This window comes from Salmo salar, chromosome ssa04 (genome assembly GCF_905237065.1).
Source record: "Salmo salar chromosome ssa04, Ssal_v3.1, whole genome shotgun sequence".
Classification (NCBI taxonomy): Eukaryota; Metazoa; Chordata; class Actinopteri; order Salmoniformes; family Salmonidae; genus Salmo; species Salmo salar.
This window is the reverse complement of record NC_059445.1, coordinates 54,980,443-55,002,858: the sequence shown is the minus strand read 5'-3', so window position 1 is coordinate 55,002,858 and position 22,416 is coordinate 54,980,443. Positions and strand designations below refer to the sequence as shown.

The 22,416-nt window shown below is 40.9% G+C and overlaps 2 protein-coding genes across 2 annotated transcripts in view; both read right to left on the bottom strand.

The window, feature by feature from the left end:
- The window catches only part of LOC106603525 (coxsackievirus and adenovirus receptor homolog), a 108,630-nt gene extending 91,312 nt beyond the window's left edge, over positions 1-17,318 (bottom strand). Inside the window, exon 1 of the mRNA XM_014197343.2 lies at positions 17,120-17,318. Within this exon, the coding sequence (XP_014052818.1) occupies positions 17,120-17,171 (52 nt within the window). The 5' untranslated portion in view covers positions 17,172-17,318. The remainder of the gene's footprint in view (positions 1-17,119) is intronic.
- Positions 17,319-18,619: 1,301 nt separating this feature from the next.
- LOC106603526 (protein BTG3) lies at positions 18,620-21,406 on the bottom strand. The gene is given in 5 exon segments (XM_014197344.2): positions 18,620-19,630; positions 19,733-19,880; positions 19,882-19,923; positions 20,151-20,288; positions 20,461-21,406. Coding segments are annotated over 5 exon segments (672 nt in total). The 5' UTR covers positions 20,637-21,406; the 3' UTR covers positions 18,620-19,462.
- Positions 21,407-22,416: the final 1,010 nt, after the last annotated feature.

The window sequence follows — 22,416 nt, the reverse complement described above, 5'->3', positions numbered from 1 at the left end:
TGCTGCCCTTCTTGACACCAGGCCATCCTCCAAAAGTCTTCGCCTCACTGTGCGTGCAGATGCACTCACACCTGCCTGCTGCCATTCCTGAGCAAGCTCTGTACTGCTGGTGCCCCGATCCCGCAGCTGAATCAACTTTAGGAGACGGTCCTGGCGCTTGCTGGACTTTCTTGGGCGCCCTAAAGCTTTCTTCACAACAATTGAACCGCTCTCGTTGAAGTTCTTGATGATCCGATAAATGGTTGATTTAGGTGCAATCTTACTGGAAGCAATATCCTTGCCTGTGAAGCCCTCTTTGTGCAAAGCAATGATGACGGCACGTTTCCTTGCAGGTAACCATGGTTGACAGAGGAAGAACAATGATTCCAAGCACCACCCTCCTTTTGAAGCTTCCAGTCTGTTATTCGAACTCAATCAGCATGACAGAGTGAACTCCAGCCTTGTCCTCATCAACACTCACACCTGTGTTAACGAGAGAGTCACTGACATGTCAGCTGGCCCTTTTGTGGCAGGGCTGAAATTCAGTGAAATGTTTTGGGGGGGATTCAGTTCATTTGCATGGCAAAGAGGGACTTTGCAGTTAATTGCAATTCATCTGATCACTCGTCATAACATTCTGGAGTATATGCAAATTGCCATCATACAAACTGAGGCAGCAGACTTTGACACAAATATTCATTTTCACATTCTCAACTTTTGGCCACGACTGTACATTCACAGCTAAAGAGCGAACTCAAACATACTTGTGGAGTGTTCAGCATAAATAACAAAAAAAACTACAAAAATACGTATGCATTTTAATAGTCATCTTAGGAAAACAAATTACTTTTCCGTGCACACAGGGTTCATTTCCATATGTATACACCATGTGGCGCTGGACATTTGACCGGCATCATTTTAATTTACTGGACATTTCAGAAATGTACCGAACCCATATGCATTGGGTGTGTAACCTGATCAGGGCGTCCACCAACACACAATGGCAGATCACATTTGGATTCTGGTTATTCATATTAACAGAACAAGTCGAGGATGCAACGATGTGCAGTCCCTTACCTAATTCTGATGCACACTTTGAAGATATTTGAATAACTGTCCACATTTACTTCAACACCACGAGTAACCAAAATGCAAAATCCCTAGCCTATGTCAATCTACTATCACCATAGTTGAAAAGTTGACTTACCGTAATTTCCGGACTATTGAGCGCACCTGAATATAAGCCGCACCCACTGAATTTAAAAATATTTATTATTTTGAACATAAATAAGCCGCACATGTCTATAAGCTGCAGGTGCCTACCGGTACATTGAAACAAATGAACTTTACACAGGCTTTAACGAAACACGGCTGGTAACAAAAATAAATACGCTTTAACCTCTTACATCTAGACGTTCCGCTAGCGGAACACCTGCTCCAATATCCAATGATGGGCGTGGCGCGAAATACAAATTCCTCTAAAATCCGAAAACTTCAATTTTTCAAACATATTACTATTTTACAGCATTTTAAAGACAAGACTCTCGTTACTCTAACCACACTGTCCGATTTCAAAAAGGCTTTACAACGAAAGCAAAACAGATTATGTCAGCAGAGTACCCAGCCAGAAATAATCAGACACCCATTTTTCAAGCTAGCATATAATGTCACAAAAAACAAAACCACAGCTAAATGCAGCACTAACCTTTGATGATCTTCATCAGATGACAACCCTATGACATTATGTTATACAATGCATCATATGCATTTCTCCATGTCTTTGCCATGAGGGTGACAAAATGACTACCGTAATCAGAATGATGGGAAGTTTGAGAGCGCTCGATTTAATCTAAACAGTAAACAAAAAAGTTGTTTGACCTTAACCTGTTCGGCAATTTCATTGGTCTAATGAAAGCTTCATGCCGCCAAAAAACTGAGCACGTCACAGAATGTGTTTTTTTGGAGAGAAAAACATTTGAAAGCGGGAAAAATCCATATATTAGCCGCGTCATTGTTTAAGCCGCGAGGTTCAAAGCGTGGGAAAAAAGTTGCGGCTTATAGTGCGGAAATTACGGTAGTCTATTGGTCAGCTTGTCGAGAAAGAAATGGCCTATTCCAAAACAGACTCTGGGACAGCTGAGGGACGACAGATCCTTAATACATACAACCAGGCTCCATAAAACAAATAAAAAAACATTAACAAGCAATGAGTCTGATGCAACAGATGACAACTTTTAGCTTAAAATGTTGATTAACTATTATTTCTTCACATTATAAGCGCAGCAATGCACACAAGGCAGTAGGCTAAGCGCTAACGTTTGTTCCATAATGCAATTAGCGGGAAAACAATGATGTCAAAAGCGTGAGTGGTTTCATATGACAGACATGTAGAAAGACGGGATATCTAATATGCAAAAACTAGCTTCGGTTATTAATATGACTAGGATTGTGCCTTTGGCTACTTGACAATGAAACAAAGTTAAACAATAATATGGTTTCATATTGCCTAGGCTACTTTGAAGCAAGGTAAGACATTCCTCAATATGTAGTACAATGTTCCGTATTCAAACAATTAAGAATGTTTTCAAAAATGCATACTGCCTCCAGTTTACTACAACGTTGTATGACGAACTCATGAAGCCTTCCTTCCTTTGCCTATGCATTTGCTGTTTACGATGCTGTAGCAGCAGCTCTCACGCTGTCTGACAGATTTTCCGCTCAAAGGCTCTGTATGCTGTATGTATGTGATAAGGTACATAACGAATATACTGTACACGAGCCAATTTAATTCAACTAAATTATGCAAATTAACCAATAGACTGATAAGCATGACCAGACAAATGTATTTACATCGACTTATTTACATCAATGAATGGCTAGCATTAGTTCGCAATGGGATTTTTTCTTCATCTCCTAGATAAATTGCCAGGGACAATTTTCTGTATTATCTTTTCTATTTATTTTATCGGCCAAAAGCCGGCTATTACCAACGAACAGAAATCCTGGTATAGACGCAATTATAATGTACCTTGATTTAACACTAGACAAGGAATAACTTGAATACCAACGCCAGAGGATAGCAGAGGGGGGAGCTTTAAATCAAGGAAATAGTTCAGGCTACAGTCTGTGCATGTTTGCCTTTTCCACCCCGTGCATGCTGGCAGTCGACAATGCGTAATGTTTCTCAATGAGATACAGGCTCTAAAAATGGCTTCTCCAACAGCTGCTTCAACTCCCCTCCTAAATCCAGCCCCACCTTCTGCCCGTGCTTCTTATTTTCTGAGCCATAATATTTTTTAAGATTAGTTAATGTTCTTAGTGAGAGGGGGTGGCGGGCTTAATGCTGGAAGAGACAGAGTATTATCATATTCTAATAGCCGGTACCAATGCCTGTAACAATACACATAATTGATCACGCTGACATCTCTATTGAAATATTGCGGGTGTTGCAATCGCCTCAAGGCAGACGTATACTGCTCAAATGACTGCATGGCAGGGATTCTTGCTTTGAATATGCCAGGGAATACATTTACATTTACGTAATTTAGCAGACGCTCTTATCCAGAGCGACTTACAAATTACACGTCAACTACTACAGTGACTGAAATGACTACAACAATTAACAAAGAGCTACAGTTAGTTTCAGAATGGTTGGCAAGGAATAAGTTAGTCCTAAACATTTCAAAAACTAAAAACATTGTATTTGGGACAAATCATTCACTAAACCCTAAGCCTCCGCTACATCTCGTAATGAATAATGTGGAATTTGAGCAAGTTGAGGTGACTAAACTGCTTGGAGTAACCCTGGATTGTAAAATGTCATGGTCAAAACATATTGAGACAACAGTAGCTAAGATGGGGAGAAGTCTGTCCATAATAAAGTGCTGCTCTGCCATCTTGACAGCACTATCAACAAGGAAGATCCTACACGTCCTCGTTTTGTAGCAACTGGACTACTGTTCAGTCATGTGGTCAGGTGCCACAAAGACGGAAATTGCAACTGGCTTAGAACAGGGCAGCATGGCTGGTCTTTAAAAGTACATAGAGAGCTAACGTGACAAAACTGCACATTTTAGAGTGGCCTATTATTTTCCCCAGCACAAGGTGCACCTGTGTAATGATCATGCTGTTTAATCAGATTATTGATATGCCACACCTGTCAGGTGGATGGATTATCTTGGCCACAGAGAAATGTTCACTAACAGGGATGTAAACAAATTTGTTCACAACATTTTGGAGAAATATTATTTTGCATATGGAGCAGTTCTGGGATCTTTTATTTCAGCTCATGAAACATGGGACCAACACTTTACATGTTGTGTTCATATATTTGTTCAGTATATTTCTGGAGTAAGATAAATATTTCTCTGATATAATTCTAATGTTGAAATTGTGTTTTGAGGGTGAGTGCAAATTAAATGGCTAGCTAGTTTGCTTGGCTAACCCAGAATCTGACAATGTTTAATCTCCTCTTTTTAGCTCCCCATATGATCACTGCTTTTTGGCGAAGTTAACTAGCCATCTTAGCATAAAGAGTGAACAGATTAATCAGATGCGTGTGAAAATAGCTACCTAGCTAGCTATCAAATTAGGTTGCCATTAGATAAACTGGCTAAGCTAGCTGATGTGTAAACCATGTAGCTACCTAGCTAAGTAACGTTAGCTAGATCAACTGGTCAGCCGAGCGCAGAATCCTCCCACTCCACTGCTCTCTCTCACTGTGGGTGCATTACTCTCTTTCACTGTGTGTGTGTGTGTGTGTGTGTGTGTGTGTGTGTGTGTGTGTGTGTCTAAATGTCATTCTGTTTTCATGACAAGGTCTACAGTGCATTAGGAAAGTATTCAGACCCATTGACTTTTTCCTCATTTTGTTACAGCCTTATTCTAAAATTGATCAAATAATATATATATTTTCGAATAGATGGAGGTAGTGTTTTCTATAGAACCCATTTTATTCCACCTTTACTTTTCAACAAAAAATAGATAAAGAATTGTGCAAGAGAGTCAGGATCTAGCTGGCAGGTAGGACGAAGCTGACTGCATACACACACCTGCAGATGCAGAACCCTGTGGCCAGGCCTGTCGCATTGTGTACCATCACACTGTGGTGGTCCAACATACACAGCGAAGGAAGAGGCATGTATTAGCTTAGAATTCTAGAGAGAGAGAGAAAGATTTATTTCCCTGATCCGAACCGGTTTAAGATGGTTTACATAATAAGGAGAACAAACGTTTAAGCTTTTGGACCGAAGGCATGTTTAGAAATTAACCCTGTCCAAAGCAGTGAGTCCTGATCCTTTTCCTCATCTGAAGACACTTCATCCAGACTGTTAAACGTTAAAATCTTCAGAGGAGCAACATTCCCTGAGAGAGGATCAAACAAACTCAAGAGCCTTAAAATGACAGATAGCTGGAGGCCTTATTTATCTGTTTGCTTGTAAAATCACTTCTCTTAGGCAGAAATAAAGTACATTGCGCGTTATATTGATGTTTGACGTATTTTCTCAGACCTGGCACCCATAATTTGTAAAGATTTATGTTCGTCTCATTCCACAAGCCATTAATGGAATGTATTTGAAAGGTGCAATATGTAACTTCAAGTGATCTGACCAAATTCACACAGAAATGTGAGGTATAGGTGTCATTCTCATGGAAAGCAAGTCCAAAACGCGGTAGATCTGTTCTATGTGCGTTATTTCTATGCTTCTCATTAGGGGATGCACGATATATTGGTGAACCGCTACAAGACCATGGTGCTTGCCTACGGAGCTGTGAGGGGAACGGCACCTCCGTACATTCAGGCTCTGATCAGGCCCTACACCCAAACAAGGGCACTCCGTTCATCCACCTCTGGCCTGCTCGCCTCCCTACCTCTGAGGAAGCACAGTTCCCGCTCAGCCCAGTCAAAACTGTTCGCTGCTCTGGCACCCCAATGGTGGAACAAGCTCCCTCACGACGCCAGGACAGCGGAGTCAATCACCACCTTCCGGAGACACCTGAAACCCCACCTCTTCAAGGAATACCTGGGATAGGATAAAGTAATCCTTCTAACCCCCCCCTTAAAGATTTAGATGCACTATTGTAAAGTGGTTGTTCCACTGGATATTATAGGTGAATGCACCAATTTGTAAGTCGCTCTGGATAAGAGCGTCTGCTAAATGACTAAAATGTAAAAAAATGTGAACATATCGGAATCGGACGATATTAGCTAAAAAAAAAGTCTAGTTTAACGCCCCGATGTGCAAAACCGATGTCAAAGCTGACGTGCATACCTATATATCGTAGGTACATGACGTAATGACGCCACGCAAAATGTTGCACTATACGTGCAACACAGCATTCCTAAACAAGCCCACAATGTCTGCCGTGTGGATCGAGCAGTCATTTGAAAGTGTAACAAAATTTCAGTGAGACAACTCAAAGGTGAAATCCATTAAAGCCAAGATAATGGAATTCATTGCCCTTGACAATCAACCGTCCTCTGTCGTTGGCGATGTTGGCTTTCGCAGACTGGTCGAACATTGGTACACACTACCAAGTGTGCTATTTTTCAGATGTTGCCTGACCGTATTAAACAGTAATAGCGTCACTGCTATTAACAACATACAGTTGAAGTCGGAAGTTTACATGAATGAGTTAATGACTCCAACCTAAGTGTTTGAACCACTCCAAAAATGTATTGTCAACAAACTATAGTTTTGGAAAGTCGGTTAGGACATCTACTTTGTGCGTGACACAAGTAATTTTTCCAACAGTTGTTTACAGACAGATTATTTCACTGTATCACAATTCCAGTGGGTCAGAAGTTTACATACACTAAGTTGACTGTGCCTTTAAACAGCTTGGAAAATTCCAGAAAATGATGTCATGGCTTTAGAAGCTTCTGATTGACATCATTTGAGTCATTTGGAGGTATACCCGTGGATGCATTTCAAGGCCTACCTTCAAACTCAGTGCCTCTTTGCTTGACATCATGGGAAAATCAAAAGAAATCAGCCAAGACATCATTAAAAAAAAAAAATGGTAGACCTCCACAAGTCTGGTTCATTCTTGGGAGCAATTTCCAAATGCCTGAAGGTACCACGTTCATCTGTACAAACAATAGTACGCAAGTATAAACACCATGGAACCACGCAGCCGTCATACCGCCCAGGAAGGAGACGGGTTCTGTCTCCTGGAGATTAACGTACTTTCATGTGAAAAGTGCAAATCAATCCCAGAACAGCAGCAAAGGACCTTGTGAAGATGCTGGAGGAAACTGGTACAAAAGTATCTATATCCACAGTAAAACGAGTCCTATATTGACATAACCTGAAAGGCCGCTCAGCCAGGAAGAAGCCACTGCCCCAAAACAGCCATAAAAAGCCAGACTACGGTTTGCAACTGCACATGGGGACAAAGATCGTACTTTTTGGAGAAATGTCCTCTGGTCTGATGAAACAAAAATAGAACTGTTTGGCCATAATCACCATCGTTATGTTTGGAGGAAAAGAGGGACGCTTGCAAGTCGAAGAACACCATCCCTACCGTGAAGCACGGGGGTGGCAGCATCATGTTGTGGGGGTGCTTTGCTGCAGGAGGGACTGGTGCACTTCACAAAATAGAGAGCATCATGAGGATGGAACATTTTGTGAATATATTGATGCAACATCTCAAGACATCAGTCAGGAAGTTAAAGCTTGGTCGCAAATGGGTCTTCCAAATGGACAATGACCCCAAGCATACTTCCAAAGTTGTGGCAAAATGGCTTAAGGACAACAAAGTCAAGGTAATGGAGTGGCCATCACAAAGCACCGACCTCAATCCCATAGAAAATGTGTGGGCAGAACTGAAAAGGCGTGTGTGAGCAAGGAGGCCGACAAACCTGACTCAGTTACACCAGCTCTGTCAGGATGAATGGGCCAAAATTCACCCAACTTATTGTGGGAAGCTTGTGGAAGGCTACCACGAAATGTTTGACCCAAGTTAAACAATTTCAAGGCAATGCTACCAAATACTAACTGAATGTATGTAAACTTCTGACCCACTGGGAATGTGATGAAAGAACTAAAAGCTGAAATAAATCATTCTCTGCTATTTTTCTGACATTTCACATTCTTAAAATAAAGTGGTGATCTTAACTGACCTAAGACTGGGAATTTTTACTAGGATTAAATGTCAGGAATTGTGAAAAACTGAATTTAAAATTAGTTGGCTAAGGCGTATGTAAACTTCCGACTTCAACTGTACATCCTATGGAACGTTTGGGTCTTTGCGCGTCAAAAAAGATACAGTAGCACTGTCAAGCTGTGCAAACAAGCAAATACCGGCCACGAACGATGTGTTTACAATACCGTGTTGGTAATAAATCATAATTTGTTTGACAGCAACTTCTGGGGTAGCTAGCTTTAGCTTGGTACCTAGCTAGTGCCAATACAACCAGCCTGAAAACAAATGACCAGTAGAACCTGCAGTCATTTTCATTATTCTTAGCAATGATTCAGGAATCCTTGTGAAATATTAGCTAGGTTGCCACTTGTTCGCCTATTGAAATTGAACTTAAGTTCATGAAAATAAATAGCTAGCCAGCTACTTAACCCTGTTGCCCAAAGCTAACGTTATAAGCGGCCAGCTAGTTTAATCTGGCTAGTGAGGCTCGACCGAAGCGGGTTGGGTTGTGAAGCTAGCCACAATAAGGATTAGGCACAATAGTGGATTTTACAGTTTGCCTTCAAAGTCCACTATTGTGGTTAATCCTTATTGTGCTAGCTTCACATAGATGTGTCCGACCGCCTTTAATCAAATAAGAACCGTTTTATAAATTAGGGTTATTTTAGATGACACCTAGCTAACTATAACTACTTAAACAGATGTTGTGTTACTTGACACGTCAAAGTGTTATTTGACATGTATCTTTGATACAAAGACCCAAACGGCGTTCCATAGAAAACCTGGATGAGAATGAAACGACTGAACAAATTAACAATGAAACAGAACAGCAAGTAAGTGTAAGAAATAGGTTTAGATGATATTTTACTGGTAATGGGGGACATACGTAAATGCCAACAAAATAACTTTTTGGTCAGTGTGGTGTGCGCAACCTTGATTTAACTAGGCAAGTCAGTTAAGAACAAATTCTTATTTATAATGATGGCCGGACGACACTGGGCCAATTGTGCGCCGCCCTATGATACTCCCAATCACAGCCGGATGTGATACAGCCTGGATTCGAACCGGGACTGTAGTGACACCTCTTGCACTGAGATGCAGACCACTGCGTCCGTGTGTGTGTGTTAATTATTTAACTGTACTAGAACACTTAATAAAAGGCCGCTAAAATTTTAAATATCGGTTATCGTTGTCAGTTTTGTTGGCAAGGAAAATATTGGATGTTGGTATCGGCCAAAAACGTCATATCGATGCATCACTACTTCTCATTCTTAAATTTCATTTTTGCATCTTTTACTTTTGTACATCAACTTCAAAACAGCTGAAAACTAAATATTTTTGGTTATGGAAAACATATTTCACAGCGGTGTAGATGCTACAGTATAGTTGCTTGTTGTGTCACAAATTTTAATTATGCGAACTATTAGAATTTTAGAAAACAGATAATGGGGGAGTGATTTCTGCATAATGCATCTTTAAGTTTCAGATCCATTGCTTAGACCAAATTGGTGAGAAAAAAAAAAAGAGACAGAGTTAAGGTTTTTAGAGACCGGCACACCAGGAGTAGCGTTAACGCAGAATTCAGTGTTTTTCACGCAGAAAAAATAAAGGAAAAAATATATATCTTGCTGCGTTTTGTAAACGCAGATTTAAGATGCTTTTTTTTTGTCATTTCTGCTCGGCATCAGACTAATGTATAGCTAATTTTCTCCAGTGATTTTCTTGGTGTAGGCTAATTTTCTCTAGTAAAAATGTAAGATTAATTTCAAGCATAACATTAGGACATGTACAGGGATGCAAACTGGTGAGGACCCAAAAAGGTAACAGTTGTTTTTGCACCGAAACATGCAAAAAAAATCCCTGCTAGGGGGAAATGCAGGTTTTAACTAATTAAACAACAAAAGAATATGATCACATGATCAGTCTGTGTTTACAATACAAAGTGATTAATGTGAAGCTAATTCACGGCTAAAAGATGTAAAGAAAGCAATCCAATGTTATTTATTGCCTAGACTAAACCGCAAATGACACTCACACATTGAGAAAAAAACAATACACTAATATTGCAGTTAGCCATAACAGTCTTTATAATAGAACGCTTGTGACCACACACACTGCACTTGTGAAAAAAACATCTTAAAAGTAGAAATAGAATGAAAAAGGCATTCTATTTTGCTCTATTATAATGGCCACTACAGTAGACATTGATCATGTGCACAAGGCTACATGTGTGCAAAAATAACGTTCATCCACTCTATTGAAAAAGTGAGAAAGAGGGAAAGTGTGTGGTGTTGCTTTCAACTCTGTGGCATTCAGTTTAAGCCAGGCCCAGCTCCAGCTACACTTGATCCCTGAATCCACTTGTTTCACAAGCAACGCCTAATTTTCACCTAATTCTTTCATTCTGAAAATTAACCACATATTGTAGAGTGCGGCAAATAACAAATAAGTTGTCTCCTCTCTTCAGTCGCGTGCTGCATTCTGTTATGTGAACGATTGGCTGAGCCTTAGATACAGACAGTATTGCTCCAAATGCGCATCACTCGTTTGCTTACAGCCAGTAGTGTGATCCAAAAACCCTTTTTTTTGCAAAAAAACACCTTGCTTTTTCATTGTAAGCTCATTTCCTTGTGTGGCTGCTTGCCAAATAGTGTTGCACTTCGGATGAAAATGAAGCTATTTTCTACCGAATGTTTTGCACTAATTAATTTTCTGTGAAGAAAAACTAGCTGCGGACCTTGACTGTCAATATCAAACGCAGGTGGAATGGTTTACAATGCAAATTTTTGGATGGCCCGCGTTTTGAAAATGCAGATTTCTTAACTCTAACGCGACCTCTGGCACACTTGACCTTAGGATTCTGCCATTGACTGTAAATCCATGCTCCAAATGAAAAAATTAACTTATTTAATAAGAGATAAGTGGATAACAAAAGATGGCCCAAATTTGGCAAAGAAATCCCTCATTCCATGCACGATAAAGCTCCTTGGGTCCTTTAGCCTAGTCATTCATCTACAGGAGCAGGGCAGTTGTGTGATCAAACAGGTGAATTTGAAAAATTATATTTCCATCAGGGACCATTATTCCTTATTTGGGGATGAGAGCGTTGCTGGGCTGTGCGTATGTGATCATCGAGTGACCCAGTGATGGATGTGGTGGGGTGTTTATCATCTTGACAGACCTACAGCCTGATGACTGATGGGAGGGGAGAATCAGCAGCACCATGACCTTTTTTTTTTATTTTATTATTGATGGGTTAAAACACACCACACACACACAGGGAAAATTCCATTCAATAGGGCACATCCACCAATATTTTATGGCACATCTGCATTGTAATCATTAAGCAACGAACAAACGTTTTACAACGAATACAAAAAACAAAACAAAAAAATGAATGTTTCTTATTGGACAAGCCCAGGTAGTCCTTCCCTGTTTCAGTCCGTTGTCTTCTGTTTGGTTCCTAATGAATACGACCCAGCATACCCTGTACCAATCCCACCTTACATATCTTTGCCACTCACAATTCACTTTATTCCCTCATTAAAACATTGAGGGGCTAGCCCAAGGATTCCAAAACTTTTTTAACTCGGGCCCCCTTTCAGCATTGGGTTACTAATAGCTCCTCTCTGGGTAGGCTAGTGCTTTGGCACTGCATCTCAGTGCTAGAGGCGGCACTACAGACCCTGGTTCGATTCCAAGCTGTATCACAACCGGCCGTGATTGGGAGTCCCATAGGGCAGCGCAAAATTATCCCAGCATCGTCCGGTTTAAGGTTTGGCCGGGGTAGGCCGTCACTGTAAATAAGAAACTGTTCTTAACTGACTTGCCTAGTTAAATAAAACTTGTGAATAAGGAATGAACTCTGAATACAGTGGCCTCACCGCCAGCCTGTAAACGGGGCTTGAAAACAAGAGCTACTATTAATCATGATCACTGGCCGTAATGGAATGCAATCGGCACGACTTAATGGTCCACTCGCTCTCCAAACCGAAAATGAAAGGATGACATTTTTAAAAAGGGAGGGGGTTAGCGAGTGTGTTTCAGGTTAGGGATCAGCGTCGTTTCGCACTCCCGGGCAGACGAGGGAACAAGTCGTCACTCAACGCAGGGCCTGTACGACTCCAGCATGTTCAAATATTTAAGGTCCGCCTGGATCTCTGAATATTCATGGGATGTCGTCCTCATCATGAGATTGTGAAGGACACAGCAGCAGCGTCCCCGGAGTGTAATCCAATTCTACATGTTCTTGCTTTATATTCCAAGGACGAAACCGGGCCTCGGGCAGAGTGAGTAAGTGGGGCCGAGCGGGCGGATGTTGGGTTGGAGGTGAAGCTCGCTGCTGCCAGAATGAGATGAGGGATGCGACTGTTGCAGCCATGTCACGAGAACTGAATTTGAAATGATGACCTCAAGCCAACACTGCCCATCTACATTGGGCCCATGCATGACAATAGCTCAGTTGAACAGTTCATGATGCCTTCTCTAATCGCTCTTGCTTTGTGTCCGTTTCTAGATAAAAGGGCCAAACTTTCCAAACAGTGAAATAAACTGATATGTTCTAGTGCAATATGGATTATCACCTGAGCAAATAAATCTCAATTTATTTCAAACAGTGTAACTGAAAACTAGGCTGACTGGCTGCCTGAAACTCCATTCTACTTTGAGATACTACAATATGATATTCTTGTTTGAGTCAAAAGGGTTGGTTTAAGATAGGACAAAAGAACCTCACCCTGGCCGTGATCAGCTAACAATAGCCTAAGACCAATTATAAACCAGGTGGTTCGAGCCCTGAATGCTGATTGGCTGAAAGCTGTGGGTATGACTAAACAAATATTTTTACTGTTCTAATTACGTTGGTAACCAGTTTATAATAGCAATAAGGCACCTCTGGGTTTTGTGGTATATGACCAATATACCACGGCTAAAGGCTGTATCCAGGCACTCCATATTGGCTATATACACCACCTCCTCCGGGCCTTATTGCTTAATTATACAACGGGTGGTTTGGAATTCCCATTGTTAGAGTCTATCCCACCCATTATATACTAGACAACATACACATGGCAACGTTCATAAAAAGTGCCATCGTTTACATCGTTACCTAGCAACGCACTACTACTTTTACAGATCAAATGCCTCATCTGCCCAGCCATGAAACTTATAAACATGAGAGCCACTGTAAAAAGCATATAGACATCTGACATTTGCAACAATGTTGCAATATTGAAATTCGGTCTCCACCTTGTCCCATAATAAAGAACATGTCGGGAGTCGGGAAGAGACAGAAGTAAGGCTTTTCTCAGTCAGTCGAAATCATAAATCAGCATAATTGTTAAGGATATATACAAAGAAATGCAGCTAGTTTGCCATCTTCCCAGCTTCAATCAGAAGTGATTGTGCTAGCTAGCAGGGGGGGACCATTTTTGTTTGCCATAGCAACCTGCAAAGTTATGGAACAATCAACCAGTGCTCGGGTAGTTTTGCTTTACCTGACAGTTAAAATGAATAGAACTAACGACCAGAGAACACCTAAAATTGCACTTGACAACCAGTGTTAGTGAATGTAGCATCCCGTTTTGTCGAAAAATTGATTGTTTGGGAAATAATTTTGCTTTTTAATGCTGGTAACTCGCGGTATAAAAGCAATAATACACTTGAGTCCATGTGTATGACATTTTTATTATACCATGTCCACAGTCAAGATAAAGATTTCACATGGCCTCTAATGTATTATTGCTTAAGTGAACAAATAAAATAAAACATTTGTGAAAGAATTTAGTTTTCATGAGATTGAATCAAAGGAGTTATTTCAGACCCACCAATACAATAGAGAAAGGCTTCACTTCAATGAGACCCAAACCCAATCACCCTCCCAGGATCTACTTGCTTGTTTTCACAAGGTATCCTAGCAGCGAGCTTCCAGCTGGCACTGTGGAGTGCAGCATGCTTATCAGGTAACAACATCCAAGGTCTGCTGCACCCTTAGTCTCTCTGCATTTACCTTACCCTAGGTCCCCAGCTTCACTCAGCACTGACCAGTCCACAGCCAGCTCTACAGGAGACCTCATCAGGTTTCTGTGAAAATAACTGGCCAGGCCCCACAACTTAAACCAACACAGTCAAAGTGCTGACTGGCTGGAGGATGTTTACTGCCATCTGCTTATTGTAGCCAGGGCTGTGGAGAAGATATTGAGAATGTACCTCTGACAGAACAAACACAGAAAGTGCCTTAGACACAGCCTTGACACAAGCCTCGGAAAGAGGAGAATCACCTTTTACTTTGAGCTCCCTGTAAAAGCTTATTTTTACTTTGAGCTCCCTGTAAAAGCTTATTTGTTTCAGTTGGCAAAGCTAGCCTATATGAAAACTGTTACATCTCAGAAATCCAACTATAACCCTCAACACCCTTTATATTCTTGCAAATTATTTGTGAAGCACTTATGTAGGCCTAGGCCTTATAAAATAATATAATCTTCATTAAGCCTAACTTATAGGCTAGACTAGGCATACTTCATTTAAAGAAATGCCCAAAGTTGCATTGAATCCCAATTGTGAAGAGGCTGCCTATGCATCATTGTGCCATGTCAGATAAATGCCATGATAAGTCTGGTAAAAATGCCATGCATGTCTACTCTGCTGGGACAGTGCCCCAAATGATGAGCTCATGAAGCCATTATAATGGTAATGAGCCTCTCTACTAATGTACAACAATGTACAGCATGAGCAAAAACCACATTGTTGGGATAGTATAACACCCTTAACCAGACGTTTAACACAGCAGGAGATGTGCCTGCATGTGTAAACAAAGCACTTCATTATTGCAGGGGTTTTATCTGTAACCAGTGGAGAGGAACATCATTGCTCTGACCGTGGGTCTTCGCGGTCAGAGCAATGTTTTTTTAGTTTCTTATTCAATACGCCGTCCAGCTGCTGGCGGTAATGCACCATTAACATTGGATGCCAACTGCTGTTAAACCCCATGGAAGATGATGTAGAATACAGTTTAGCAATCTGCTACGGACGCATCTTTGCCAGAAGAATAGGCTACCTGGCGACTTCATGGATCATTTTCATATTTCAGATAGGTCTAGTTTGGGTGGGTTAATTATATACCCCAGTATATAGGCCTACTGGCTATGTCTAAAGATAGCTGTAACATCGTAATGCCTTCCATACTTGTGGGATGAAGATGTAACATTCTGACAAAATAATTACGATATTTGTGAGCAAGAAAAAGGTTAGACAGATCATGCTTTCCATCCAATCCTGCAAGCGCTGCATACAGGTAGGCCGTATGATCCAGCTTTCTGTGGACTCCAGAGAAGTGACATGATATCCCTAGTTGATATTGACTGCTAACATGAATGACTAAGCTCAAAATGCAGGAGTTATACAGTTTATTTCTGTATCTTGCGTTTAGAAAATTCATCACCATTTATGGCTTTAATGGCAGGCTACATTTGTTCAGTGATTGTGCGCGAGGTCAAAAGCTTTGAACCACTTCTTCTTGGGGGTTGTGGATCAAAAAGTTTGAGAACCAACTGACCTACAGTACCATGGTTTCACTTCTGTGGTGAGAGAGGAGGATGGGCTGGTTTCAGTGGAAATTCCAGGACAGCAACAAGGACACAAATAATAAGAGTGCTAAATTACCCTCCAGCAGTGAGCTACCCACCGGCAACAATACAATCTGTATAAAGGGCATCCCTGATGAAAAATTTATTTTATAGGTAATCAATGATAACAACCCATCTGCATCGCCTGCTGATAACGAGGGTAATTTCCATCCAATCTAGATGTCATGAGAGCCAATACCCATTTCAACAGGTCCCAGAAAGTTCAAACTACATGATACCACAGTGTCTACCACGTCAAAAATCAGAGCCATCTACATGTCTCTAGGCCCAAACTTTGTTCACTACTATTGATTAGTTACAGCAGGACATTTGCACATGGTGTGTTGCTGGGGGGGGGGGGGATAGTGACAAGGAGTGTGAGAAATTATTAACAGGCAGTCAGTCAGAAGAAAATGGACCTCAACAAATCACTCCTCATATCTTTACTGGTGAAGGATTGTGAATCAAAGCTAATTAGGTTCTGTTCTCTATCTATGAGGCTAAAGGAAACATTCAAATGGGCTACACTAATTGTAGGCCTAATGGTTGAAATTACACACTCACAGTAATATTAACATATTTCAGGGACATAAATCTGGTCGATAATCAGCTAACGTGATTAATTTCTGGCTGGGCTTATTAAAAAACACATCCTTGGCACTTTTCATGCCTAGCGAGGGAGGGTTATACAGTTTACATGGTATTGGCAGATGGCTGAGAGAAACTGCAGCACTTTGAAGCCCTTTACAGGTTCTAAGGCAGATCAAACTATTGTGTGTTAAAGTTAACATATGCAAAACAAAAACATCGCTTGATAGGTAGCGTTCAAAAATGCTTTGCAGAATGAGTTAGGAAACCAATTTCGCCCAAGACGTAACAGCTAGCTCAGGCACATGAATAACCCATAACTTAATAAAATAAACCATGTGTTGGAAAAATAACATTCTTAAAGTAAAAATGATTTCCAGTCAATTGAAGAATAATAGGCTCTAGTATGGAATTTCAGAATTCCAGCATGGAATTTGGGGTGATCACACATTTTGACCAGTGATGCAATTTGGAATTCTCAGTTAACGTTAGCTAGTTAGCGAAACTATGTTTAAATAGCTATTTTCAATATTCTTTCAGTGAAAACAGGAGTAACCAAATTAGTATAATCTTTGGTAAAGTTACGTCACATGTAATTCCATAGAGCAGCCTACCAGTTCGTTATTTTAGTCGCAAACATCTCAAAGTTAACTTTTTAGCATGTTGCTCGCCAGCGCAATGAGTGAGACGACCTGTGTAACGTTACTTACTCGCCACTCCATTTTCGATCGCGCTTTTGAAATTTGCGAATAAAAAAAGTACCCGGTGGAAGCAAAACTTACCTGCAATGAGAATAATTAATACAGAGCAGAGATGGGATATCGACAAATCCATTCCTTTCTGTCTATTCCAATACTTTTCCTTTAAAACTCGGTTGAAAAAATAACTTCTGCGGCGCTCCAGACAGACAGACCACTCTCCCGAAGCATCAAAACTCTCCGCTCCCTTTTCGCCTCAGCAGGTGCATTGGAGAGCAGGAGTCTAGACACGTGATTTCCGGAGGGTAGCAAAGTCGTGTACCAAGATACTTTCACGCCCCCTGCCGTATTAGGCTATTATGCCGCGTGCAAGTGCTGTCGGAAGCTCCTAGTTCCCAGTGGGAAATGTCACTTGAATGGCCCAAGTCAGAATTACAGGAGGGAAACTACTCGGAGAAAATGTTAGTCGAGTTGCTACGTTTCACCACAGACCTTTTACCCAAAAGATAAATCCGCTTTTGACAATTACAACCTTATCAATATGGATACTGTAGCTAGTCTGACCATATTGTGAATGTTTAACAAGCCAGCTAACTTTAGTATTAGCAGCAATGTTAGCAAGCTTATCAAGCTAGCTACATTCTTACTGGTTGAATAATAATAAGATTTCCAAAGGCTTGAACACAATCATGTTGGACTTACCTCTTCCCAGTTTCCTACAATATTTCCCCCGAGCACGTGAAGCCAGTAATACAACAATGAACACACCTTCCCAATAGTTAAATTGTCATTTTACTGTTCAACAATTTGAAATACTGTAAACAAGACAAGCTATAAAATAGTTTGGAAAAGCTTTAAAACGTAGCCTATGACATTGCAAACATGCTTTTGAACAGCATCAGACTGAATTCAACAGCTGTCAACAGCTGTCATCCATATACCTTCTTTTGATTGTGTGTACTGTAGGCCTATGGGTTGTTAAAATATAAAGTTAATTAATATTTACCTGATATGGCCTCTGATGGTGTGAAGGCAATAAGTATTAAAATTACAGAATAGTAAAATCAAAACAGCATTGAGGTAGGATTAGAAAATGTGTTTGTCTCAATTTAAGTGGTAAGCGCAATTCAAATCAAATTTCAAATCAAATTTATTTTTATATAGCCCTTCGTACATCAGCTGATATTCTCAAAGTGCTGTACAGAAACCCAGCCTAAAACCCCAAACAGCAAGCAAAGCATGTGAAAGAAGCACGGTGGCTAGGAAAAACTCCCTAGGAAAAACTCCCTAGAAAGGCCAAAAACCTAGGAAGAAACCTAGAGAGGAACCAGGCTATGAGGGGTGGCCAGTCCTCTTCTGGCTGTGCAGGGTGGATATTAAAACAGAACATGGTCAAAATGTTAAAATGTTAAAATGTTCATAAATGACCAGCATGGTCAAATAATAATAATCATAGTAGTTGTCGAGGGTGCAACAAGCACGTCCGGTGAACAGGTCAGGGTTCCATAGCCGCAGGCAGAACAGTTGAAACTGGAGCAGCAGCACGGCCAGGTGGACTGGGGACAGCAAGGAGTCATCATACCAGGTAGTCCTGAGGCATGGTCCTAGGGCTCAGGTCCTCCGAGAGAAAGACAGAAAGAGAGAAAGAGAATTAGAGAGAGCATATTTAAATACACACAGGACACCGGATAAGACAAGAGAAATACTCCAGATGTAACAGACTGACCCTAGCCCCCCGACACATAAACTACTGCAGCATAAATACTGGAGGCTGATATACTAGTACACTGAATAAATAAAACAATTTCTCATTGGAACGTAACTGATGGACAGTACAGCAGGAGGTATCATACAATTAACCCATAAAAAATAAATACAGTACATATATCTTTGTATCTATAAAATACACATAAAATTCCTATATTCCTTATCCATTACAACGAATTATTTTACTCACACGATTACAAATTTTCTCAAGTGTATAGAGTTAATGTTCTTATCATAAAAATAACAAATTCCAGTGACTATCTCACTACAAAAATACATTTAAAAAATGTGGTCAGACATCTTGGTGGACTTTGTTTGCCCCTTCATTCCCATTCCCTCTAACATGTCAGTCACTTAGCAGACACTCTTCTCCAGAGCAACTTACAGGAGCAATAAGGGTTAAGTGCCTTGCTCAAGGGCACATCGACAGATGTTTTACCTAGTCGGCTCGGAGATTTAAACCAGCAACCTTTCAGTTACTGACCCAACACTCTTAACCGCTAGGCTACCTGTCACCCATGAACTATTGCTCGCTCTAGTGGTTAGCCTCAACAGCTCAGGGAACCTGGAACAGGCTAATACTAACGTCAACACTTGCTACAGTGGTCCCTAACAGTAAGCCAGGCCTGGAGTGCCACCCCAGTATCCGAGCCCCCCTCTCTAGCCAGGCAGAGCCCAGCCTTTGTGTCTGAAGGGCTGGGTGGGTCTGCCTTGAGGTCTGAAGCCATAGTGAGGAGGACGTGGAGGGACGTCATATCCTTTACCAGGCCCCATCTTCTTTTGCTTGGGCACTTGACGACGCCACAAAGGAGCAGCTGGGTAGATCACCTTTGAACAATAAAACATGCGTCAATTTCAATTATATTTCCCACATTGTCAGTGCTGACCAAGGAGGTATTCTGTATGGAAACACTACATTACTGGTTGTACCTGGTATGTGTGGTGATTTTAGGGGCAGGTAGGGGATGGACGGGTTTCCCTGAGGCCACTATCCTCATCTGAAGAAGAACCGAAGTGGTAGTCAGACGTCACCCTCTCCACAGCGCTGGTCACCTTCTCAGTCACATTCTCATCACCAAAAAAAACTGGCCACCGTGAAAGCATGGTTCTTCTCTCCATACCTGCGCGATAGTGAAAGGAAGAAGCCAACAAGACTTGTGATGCTCTATCACTGAATGTATATCAACAATTTAGTTACTTGACTGGTAAACAATGCAACAACCGAGGCTGCATACCGATTGTCTACCCATCTCCCAAAGTGTGCACTTGCACACTCTCCTGTAATGGATTTAACGCCTTCCAGCCAATACTTACACAAACCCAATGCTTTTAAATAAGACAGACTGACCTGCAGCACACCTCCCCAGGGTCTACCCACAGAGTGAGTTCTCTGGGCAGGCCAAGGTCCTTGTACTGAACCCCACTCTCCTGGCAGGCCCGCAGCAACTCTGGATCCTCCTTCTGCAACCTGTTCAGCCGAATACACCTGCGAAGTAGAGTATACAATACATTGATAACTCCAATCATACAAATCACTGCATATCAAAAACACACCTTATTCATGATGCCCTAAACTGGAGGTTCATAAAACTACTGGTATGGATGCCAAACCGTGAGAGCAAGGCAACAGACTGGGGTCAGATCAGTAGTTTAGTTACCTGAAGGCCTGTCCTTTGCTGGGGTTGTCAGGGTACCAATGCCCCCTGAACTTCTCCTGCAGGGCAACAGTAAACTGCTCCACAAACAAGTCCAGTTTCTGGGTCTCTAACTTTTCCACCTTTTTGATCAGTCTTTTCAGGAAAAACACCACTGCTGCAATCTCTTTTTTCATCATGTTTCACTGATGTGCTGTAATGATGGTCCAAATTCTTAAGATATACGAGCGTGTCTTTCGTCAGATTAGTAGCTAGTTACCACATTTGACAACAAACAATAAACTTTAGCTTAGCTATAATAGGAAGCAACATGTTACCCCCATGAGTGGTTTCATCCATCAATGAATCTCAATGTCCTTGAAGTATGTAGCAAGCAAAGCCTACCTTACAACACAAAACAGGGTGACAAGAACTCTTTGCATGTAAACATTAAGCTAATTTAGCAGGTTAACTATTGTTAAAGCCAAAGGGCATTACAGTCTGGCAGGTCTTCGTCCAGAAAGGCGCGCTGTGACGCATAAATCCCGTTAAGCCATATGACTGCCCGTGAGTCATAGCTGGCTAGCACATAACAAAACCTTTACAAATTATGTAGTTGTACATGCATTATGTATGTATTAATTGCAGACATTTTGGTGACAACTTTTCAGGTGAAACTAGCTAAGACAAAAGTTCACAAACAGCATGATCGAAGAACTTGATTTGGGATAGCTAATTTAGCTACTAGACTAACCTTACTGTAGCTAGTTATATTATCTCGCTAAAAACTAGCAAGTTATAAATAATGTTCAAGAAATAAACTACACAGCAAAAGTTGTCAGATTTCACAAAATGACAATAAAAACCAATCATATACCGTATTTGCTGCTCATCAACATGTGGACAACTGTTGCCAACTTGACTCATGAATGTTTAAACCTCATTAGTATTCTGCCAGCGCCACAAACAATGACGTCACTTCCGTGTGGTAATGAAGAAACCTTCAAAAGAAAAGGCATTGAGTCATTTATGAAAACATATTTTTTTTTTTTTATAATAATTTAAAAAAAAAAGACATGTTGACACTGATATGTTGAGAATATTGTGGTTTAGAGAACTTTTCTACCCGTCCCTTTTAGCGTATTTAGTGAAAAATACTCAGTAGGGCATCTACTAACCAAATACCTTGCCTTCAGAAAGTATTCACACCCCTTGACTTTTCCAAATGTTGTGTTATGGCATGAATTTAAAATGTAATACATAGAGATTGTAAGCGAGTGACAAAACACACAATAACCCATAATGTCAAGGTGGAATTATGTTTTTACACATTTATTAAAAATAAAAATCTGAACTGTATTCAACCCCTTTGTTATGGCAAGCCTAAATAAGTTCAGGAATAGAAATAAGCTTAACAAGTCACATAATAAATTGTATGGATTTACTCAGTGTGCAATTATAATGTTTAATATGATTTTTGAATGACTCATCTCTGTACCCCACACATACAATTACAGTGCATTCGGAAAATATTCAGACCCCTTCACTGCAAATGTATAAACAATTTTTTTTTTAAATGCATTCTTTACATAACTATTCAGACCATTTGCTATGAGACTTGAAATTGAGATCAGGTGCATCCTGTTTCCATTGATCATCCTTGAGCTGTTTCTACAACTACATTGGAGTCCACCTGTGCTAAATTCAATTGATTGGACATGATTTGAAAAAGGCACACACCTGTCTATATAAGGTCCCACAGTTGACAGTGCATGTCAGAGCAAAAACCTAGCCATGAGGTCGAAGGAATTGTCCATAGAGCTCCGAGATAGGATTGTGTCGAGATCTGGGGAAGGGTGCCAAAAAATGTCTGCAGCATTGTAGGTCCCCAAGAACACAGTGGCCTCCATCATTCTTAAATGGAAGACGTTTGGAATCACCGAGACTCTTCCTAGAGCTGAGCGCCCGGCCAAACTGAGC